The following is an 8,562-nucleotide window of genomic DNA, read 5'->3' on the forward strand; positions in this document are numbered from 1 at the left end:
GAACATTCGGTATATGCATAATACGAATCATGTTATGTGCATGCACGATTCCAACACCATTTCCCCAAGACGGCTTGTGACACCTAGCATTCCACAAAATATAGCTTTAGGCACTTATAAGGTGGATGGGGGTCCTATAACTAACAACAACAAAAATACCGTGAGGGATGAAGGTCCCATAGCTAATTAAAAAAAAAAAAAATATCAGCGGTAACATTATTCAGACTACAGGTGCTGTTATATGCAGTTTCGTCATAGCTTGATGCTTGATTCATATTTGAATACCACGACTTTCAACACACATGAGCAGAGAGGTCACAAATTCAAAGCAATAAATGCATTGATCTGAGTCTTAAGTGATCCCGCACCCTCTGCACTTGCAGATAATCACTGCACGAGTACATACATATGTACAACACCAGCACCTTACCGAACATCGCAGTAGCTCGACATCGAGTGCACAAGCGAGGACAGGTGGTAAACGCTTCGACTGGCGACCACGAGCAGTTACAGTAAGATTCACACAGGCCACCGCCGTTTTGAAATCGTCAATCAATGAATGACTAGAATAAATGAATAAATAGAATGAATGAATGAATGAATGAATGAATGAATGAATGAATGCACGAATGGACATCAATGAACAGTTGACCGGGAGATGACCAGGGAAGGGCGGCATCGCATCAGCCAGTTCTGTCAGCCGTTGGTAGGCGATGCTACAGATGGTGTTACACACGTGGATGTCGCCTCTGGCGATGAAGTGATGTTGCGGCAGTTCCATTTTCCCAGAGACCGGACTGGCCAGACTCGTCATCTGGTCGTCGTCTGGTGCAGGACGATACCACACCAGCCGTTCAGGAGTGTCCCATTGATACTGACGCTACTCCATCGATACCTGCAGCTCTTAAACCAGCTAGATGGAGACGACTTATCTGAAGCAGACATGGAGTATGGTCTATAGTTAGTATAAACTGAGCTTTCTGCTGTATTGATACGGAAATGTGCTAAATAATTCACTAGGCATGCGACATTAAAAGACTACGGAGACACATAATTGTTATTTTTATTTTGTTTTTATATTTATAAAGTATTTTTTAATGATGTAACAAAGATACGAACACAATAAATGTGTATATAGCAAGCAAATGCGACCATATCCTCACTAAAACGCCTTAGCATCCTTGATCAGCTGGCGGGGAGATAAGACCCGGCCCAGGGACTCACCTCTGTTGTTATTGTTGTCGTGGTTGTTGTATGTCTCACAATGAGACGACTGACGGCACGGCGGCGATAGTCAGCACGTCGTAGACATCACTGTGGAAGGAGCTGCAGCCTGCGCCGGAGTCATGATCACCACCTGAGAACTTAAAACTTCCGTAAAAATGCAGTCCACGTTAGAGAACGGCCTCGCGTCCTGGATCTCACAGAATGGGAAAGCAATAGCCTTAGAGTGAAGCATGAGAAGGCGCGTAACTTCAGGTTACAATCGATCTCAGTTGGGACCGTGATTGCTTCTGCCGTCAAGCGTTATCAAGTGGCTCTGTTACCTACTGGCTGAAACAAAAAAACTTACATCCCTTGGCTGCCGACCACTGAGCCCGGCAGAATGTGGAGGGTCGACCCCAAGTGTCCCCGCTGCACTCCTGCCGGGTACGTTACTTGAGTATCTACGACTTTACTGTGTTTTAATGTCAATGCTGAGCATGCGATTCACTGCTGACTAGACCATGGAAAGCACTAACAGCCGCCGTCCACTGGTTAAGTGTGCGCTGAATTTAACATTGGAGTATATGGGCTGCGCGGCGACTGCGGTTCAGCGCCGAACGCGCGATGAAGCGCAGTCAGCTGAACATTCGGAGGCTGTTGGGCGATGAATCACGTCTGACAGATCAACATCACTTAACTTCTCATGACGATTGAAATGCTGTACCTACCTTTTCTTTTCAGCGCGCACTAGGTGTTATATATTAGTAGCCCCAACTTAGTTTGTTTGTTTGTTTGTTTGTTTGTTTATTGGGGCTTTAGGGCGCGTCGACTGCAAAGGTCATTTTGCGCCCATAACGTCGCGCTAGTAAAACAAGTGTTTCAAAAGAAGAAACTTTCTAGATATCAAGACTAGAAAGTAAAAGACGTTATAAAAAAAAGACAGGGTAAAATAAAACAACGCAAGAGCGTCGTAATAGACAACTGACTAGACAAGGAGACTAGAGAGGATTTGGGTCAGGTCGAGTAAATCGCTTGGAATTTGACTGCGCGGATAAAGGAAAAGATGTTGCCAGATAAAACCCAGGGTGACTCGTCACCCAGCAGGTGGCGGACAGTGGTACCCGGAGCGATGCGGCCGAGGTAGCGCGTCCGGTCTGGTTCTAAAAGTTCTAAAAAGCCCCAACTTAGTAGCGAAATATAATTTAGATTAAATTAGTAGAAACCAATGTAATTATTATGTAACAGATAAAAGCCAAAAGTATGGTAGTAAAATACGAGTACTTATTGTAACGTTTGGTACAACTCTGTTTAATTATTAGTCATTCGGCCCTAAGTGTGTAATCACCCCTAGGATCGCAGGTTTCCGGTCTTCAATGCGATAGCCCCGTGCCTTACACTCGTCTTTAACGTGTCTGATTATATTTCGGTTGTAAATAGACAAATCAAGTCAAGCGACTGTTTCAATACGAAGAGTGCAGTCACGAGAGTGCTAAACAATTGGCGACGAGGATGAGATGACAAAGAAATCACAAAAAACGCCGTGAGTACCTCTGTGGTGACAACAGTGGCGCAGGAATGGCGACTGTGCCAAACGTTCAGCCGTACAAAAAGGGGGAGGATTTTGATCGGTGGCTCCTGTTTGTTTGTTTATTGGGGCTTTAGGGCGCGTCGACTGCAAAGGTCATTTTGCGCCCATAACGTCGCGCTAGTAAAACAAGTGTTTCAAAAGAAGAAACTTTCTAGATATCAAGACTAGAAAGTAGAAGACTTTATAAAAAAGACAGGGTAAAATAAAACAACGCAAAAGCGTCGTAATAGACAACTGACTAGACAAGGAGACTAGAGAGGATTTGGGTCAGGTCGAGTAAATCGCTTGGAATTTGACTGCACGGATAAAGGAAAAGATGTTGCCAGATAAAACCCAGGGTGACTCGTCACCCAGCAGGTGGCGGACAGTGGTACCCGGAGCGATGCGGCCGAGGTAGCGCGTCCGGTCTGGTTCTAAAAGTGGACAAGATAAGAGCACGTGAGCGACGGTAAGAGGCGCGGAACAACCGTTGCAAATGGCCTGCTCGTCTCCGCGGAGGAGGTGGCCATGCGTGGCATATGTATGGCCGATTCGGAGCCTGCACAAGATCACCTCGTTGGACCGGTTGTCTTGCAAGCAAGACCTCCATGGCTCCAAAGTCGGCTTCACCTCACGGAGCTTTCCGCCTCCACGTAGGCTCCACTCTGCCTGCCACTCAGAGAGAATGAAAGATCGCACAGCCGAATAAAGGTCACGCGCCGGCAATGGCAGACGTCGAGTGCAGGAGGCTGCGGCCGCGCGCCTCGCGGCCGCATCTGCCAGCTCGTTGCCGTGTATGCCGACGTGGCTGGGAATCCAGCAGAACTGAACAAATTTTCCCGATTGTTCCACTGACTGAAGTCGAGCTAAAATGTCTTGAACGATCGGGTCAACTGGATTAAAACTCCGTAACGCCAAAAGGCTACTTAGGGAGTCCGATAAAATCAAGTAAGAAAGGCCGTCCGACACCTCGATAAAACACAGAGCCTTCTCGATGGCGACTAGCTCAGATGAAAACACCGAGGCAAAAGAAGGTAGAGAGAATGAGCGGGTATCGCGACCTGCGATAAAAGCACATCCCACTCCCTCAGGTGTTTTTGATCCGTCTGTAAAAACGGTGTTAAAACCATCGTACGAGACGATGTGTTGCAAGGCCCTGACTCGCGCCTCACAAGGCAGCAAGTCATCCTTCTTAACTTCGGAGAGTGAGAGATCTACTTGAGGTTTTGCGTGTTTCCAAGGCGGAGAGGACGTACCCCAGCTACGTCGTACGACACGTAAACCTATGTTGGCTGCGGAGAAGAGACCTCTCATGCGCGCTCCAAAGCAGAGCGATTGTCGCGCTCTGTCAAGTCGAGTGTAGTAGGTGGAGAAGACGTACGGATACGTCGGATGCGTCGGGAACTGACGCAGTTTCAGCGCATAGCGCATCCCAAGCATCTGGCGGCGTAGGGATAGAGGCGGCTCGTGCGCCTCAGCAAGAAGGCTGCTGCTGGGCGAGGTGCGGAATGCTCCGGTGGCGACACGGATTGCAGCATGATGGACTGCGTCGAGGACCTTTTTGCTGGATTGGCTCGCTGAATCGTAGACAAAAGAAGCGTAATCCAGCTTCGACCGAACTATCGATCGGTACAGGAGAAGAAGGGTCCTGCGGTCCGCACCATAAGATGTGCGAGCAACACATTTTAAAACGTTCAGGGATTTAAAACACCGTTCCCGAAGCGTTCTAAAATGTTCCTTATACGTCAAGCGACTGTCAAAATAAATCCCAAGAAACTTCGCCACCGGCCGAGTGGGAATCACCTGTCCGTAGAGCTTGATTCCCAAAGCTAGGTCGTCACAACGTCGGCGGCAAAAGTGCATTGCCACGGTCTTCGCTGTGGAAAAACGAAGACCATTCTTACCGCTCCACCTCTCCAAACGTGTTACGGCGAGCTGCAGCTGTCTAGCCGCGTGTCGAGCGCTTGAAGCAGCAAACCAGATGGCAAAATCGTCGACAAAAAGCGATCTCCCGATGGAAACCGGGAGGTCGTCGACGATGTCATTGATTGCCACCGCGAACAACGCCACACTGAGCACCCCACCCTGGGGAACTCCGTTCTCCTGGGTAAAACTGCTCGAGAAATCACTGCCAACTCGGACTTTAAACCGACGACCCGATAAAAAATTCTTGATAAAGAGGCCCATCCGGCCGCGTATGCCGTACTTATATACTTTGGAAAGTATGCTGTGTCGTAAGACTGTATCATAGGCCGCCTCAATATCAAAGAACAGTGCTCCAAGGTGCTTCTTTTCAGTAAAACAGGTGCGTATCTCGGAATCAAGGGCTAAAATGTGGTCAACAGGGCTGCGGTGCTTTCTAAAACCGCACTGGGCGTTTGTAAAAACACCGTGATGTTCCAGAAACCAGCTAAAACGCACATTGACCATCTTCTCCATCAGCTTTGAAAGCGATGATGTGAGAGAGATGGGCCGATAATGGAGAGGGTCATGTCCCGACTTGCCAGCCTTCAAGATAGGAATGATAATGGCTTCCCGCCAGGTCTCAGGGAAGGTGCCAGTCTCCCAAAGCGAATTGAAGGTTGCTAGCAGCGCCTCGAGGGCAACTGTGGGGAGATGACGGAGCATGTCGTTGTGGACAGCATCCGGACCTTCTGAGACGCTGCGCAACGAGCTGATGGCAGACGTGAGCTCAGCCATAGAGAAAGGCTCGTTGTACACCAAATTTTCAGCTGTGCTGAAGTCCACGGCGGCTGGTGCAGGTCGTGAGGACGGCTCTCCTCGGCAGCGCTGATAGAGTGCACGGCCTATCGTCTCTGCGACGTCTGAAGGGTGAGATATGTCCGTGTTGTTCACTCTTAAAACCGGAAGCGGAACAGAGCTGAACCGGCCTTCAATGCGCTTCATGCGTGCCCATATTTGGGTCGTAGGAGTAAAACGGTTTAAGGAACTTACGTAAGTGCGCCATGAAACAGCCTTTGCCTCCTTTAAAACGCGTCGGGCAAAAGCCCGCGCTCTCTTAAAAGCGATGAGGTTCTCAGTAGTACTACTCCGGTCAAACTTTCTAAAAGCGCGCTTCCTGGCACGAATCGCATCTCCGCATTCCTTGGTCCACCACGGGACCGGAGGACGACGAGGCTGACTCGACGTCTTGGGTATGCACCCGTTTGCGGAGTCAATGAGTAAACATGTAAAATCCTCTGTAGACATCACAGAGGCGTCGGCTCTGGATAAAACCGTGGCCTCTACGGCGGCCTGGAATTCGCCCCAGTCGGCCTTCCGAACATTCCACCTGGGTGGACGGTTGCCTGACACTGGGGACTCCTGGTGCTCCAGCCACACTGGGAAGTGGTCGCTCCCGAGTGGGTCGTCATGGACGGACCAGGTAAAAAGCTGAGCTAGCCGCGGACTGACTAAGCTCAGGTCCAGAGCCGATGTTTGACCGGAGGGTGTTGTAAAATGGGTGCGCTGTCCTGTATTTAAAATACACAGCGCCTCATCGCGGATAAAAGATTCTAAAAGTCGACCACGAGTGCCAGTCGTGTCGCATCCCCACGCCAGGCTATGGGCATTAAAATCGCCGACTACCAGGACCGGAGGTGGAAGCTCATCGACAAGTCGATGCAGCTCAACCACCGGGAGCGCTATACCTGGTGGTAGGTATAAAGAGCACACTGTCAGTTCCCGGTGGTTGAAATCAACTCTGGCGGCCACCGCCTGCAGGGGAGTCTGCAGCGGCACCTGGCGAGCAGGTACGCTGTGGTGAACCGCCAGAAGCACACCTCCATGGGCAATGGTAGGGGTGTCCAGGTCTCTTCTAAAAACAGAGTAGCCCTTGATGGCAAAGGTAACGTTTGGCGCTAGCTTGGTCTCCTGGAGACCTAAAACAAGGGGTGTGCGCCAACGGATAAGAGACTGTAGGTCCTGGTAGTTGGCCCGGAGGCCTCTACAGTTCCACTGTAGAATAAAAGGCGTGGTTAAAAAGGCGCAAAAAGGGCGCGTATAACATGAGGCAAAGGCGCACACAGATACCTGACTGACCACAAAAAAGGTAAAAAGCACCGAGAGAAATGCACCTGGTAAAAAAGCGCAATAGCGCGAAAAAGATAAAAGGATAAAAGAGCAAATGACTAGACTGAAAGACTAGACTAGGTCCTCTAACTCCGAGGAGGCGCTCCCCCCGTAACGGATACGGAAATGCCCCGAGCCCTCTCGGTGTAGCCTCCCTTCAGCAGAGGCAGATCGGGCGTGGCTCGAGCCCTGCTGGGGCTTTTTCGCCCGGGGGGCGTCACCCTCCGAGGGTGACCAGCTCGGGGGCGTCTGCCGCTTGGCGAGGCGCCCTGGAGCCGCGGAGGTCTGTTGCCGCCCCGACGGGGATGTCGAGGCGGCGGCCTGTGTCCTCGACACAGGCGTCTCTGGCAGCGGCGGTGGTGGCCGCCGCTGCGGAGGTGGAGGAGGCGGCGGGGGACCCATGATGGGCCGAGTCCCCGCCTCAGGTGTCTCCGGGGTGTCAGCGGCAACAGCCGCTTTGGCACTCCCGGAGGCGGAGTCGGCAGACGAGGCTTCCTTAGCCTCGAGGGCCTTCTGGACGAGGCGAGCCCTCCTCGCCTCTCGTGCCCTCCTCTCCTCCTCCCCCCGCCGCAGCGCCTCCTGCACCGCCGTGGGCGGTCGGGGGCGGGGCGGGGTGGGTGGCGCCTTACCCTGCGCCGGGGGGCGCCGACCACCCTGTCGGCGCTGGACGACGGCCCAGCCGTCTCCATCACCGTTCGCGGCTGGAGCGGGACTGGGTGGACCCCACACTGACTCTTGAGCAGCCTGCTCTGTGTTGCTCGGCGGCGCATGAGGCGCCGTGGTGTCCGCTGAGTCACCAGTGGCTACGACGGTGAGGCCGAATCGTTTGAGAAGCTGCACGAGCTGCGCTACACTCATCTGGGAGGCATCGGTAGAGTTTGTGACTCTCACCTTCTGGGCATACGAGGTCTTCGGGTGACTCTGGTTGTACACCTCCCGGGCCTCTTTGAAAGACAAATTTCTGGTAGCCTTGATGGTCATGATCTCTTTCTCCTTGACGTATGCAGGGCAAGACCTATCATACGCGGAGTGCGGCGTCTGCCCCTCTCCGCAGTTGACGCATCGGGGGGTCTCCGAGTCACAGGTTTCGTCAGTGTGGTCCTGCGAAGCACACTTGGAGCACGTGGGTCTTCCTCGGCAGTTATCCTTTGTGTGGCCGAAACGTTGGCAGCGGAAGCAGCGCATGGGCGCTGGGACGAAAGGCCGCACGCGAACCTTCACGTAGCCCACGCGAATCTCACTCGGCAAGTCAGTGGAGTCAAACGTCAGAATTATGTTTTTGGTCGAGACCGTGCCTCTCTTCGTCATGATGCGGCGAGCCGCTGTCACGCCGAAATCAGCGAGCCCGTCCGCAATGTCCTCGTCGCTCACTCCCCTCAGATCGAAACAGTTAATGACCCCTCGTGAGGAGTTCTTAGATCGGTGAGGTTCCACTGTAAGCGGGATGGAGACGAGCCTCCGGCCGGATGCCCGTCCCTCGGAGAACACGAAGCGAGTAGCGTCCAACGCTTTCGCCGCCTCCTCGCTTTTCCTGAACTCGACCTCCAGCGCGCCATCACGCATCCGGTCACAACGAACGATCGAACCAAACCGGTCACAGCCATCCTTCCGCTGGAAGGGCGACAGAGAGCTCAGCTCCCTGTCTGCGCTCCGGAAGATAAGGATCTTAGGAGATCGTGGACCTTTGTCGAGCACCGTTCGCCTGTCGGCCGAGGCCA

At 52.4% G+C, this 8,562-nt stretch overlaps 1 protein-coding gene across 1 annotated transcript; it reads right to left on the minus strand.

The window, feature by feature from the left end:
• Nucleotides 1-204: 204 nt before the first annotated feature.
• On the minus strand, nt 205-4,951 carry LOC122389551. Its single transcript, XM_043381705.1, has 2 exons — nt 1,225-4,951; nt 205-932 (listed from the first exon to the last, which is right to left on the minus strand). The coding sequence occupies exon 1, from the start codon at nt 4,634-4,636 to the stop codon at nt 3,062-3,064; it is 1,575 nt and encodes a 524-aa protein (XP_043237640.1). The 5' UTR covers nt 4,637-4,951; the 3' UTR covers nt 205-932; nt 1,225-3,061.
• Nucleotides 4,952-8,562: the final 3,611 nt, after the last annotated feature.

This window comes from Amphibalanus amphitrite, unplaced genomic scaffold (genome assembly GCF_019059575.1).
Source record: "Amphibalanus amphitrite isolate SeventyFive unplaced genomic scaffold, NRLGWU_Aamphi_draft 000362F_arrow, whole genome shotgun sequence".
In the NCBI taxonomy this organism is placed as follows: Eukaryota; Metazoa; Arthropoda; class Thecostraca; order Balanomorpha; family Balanidae; genus Amphibalanus; species Amphibalanus amphitrite.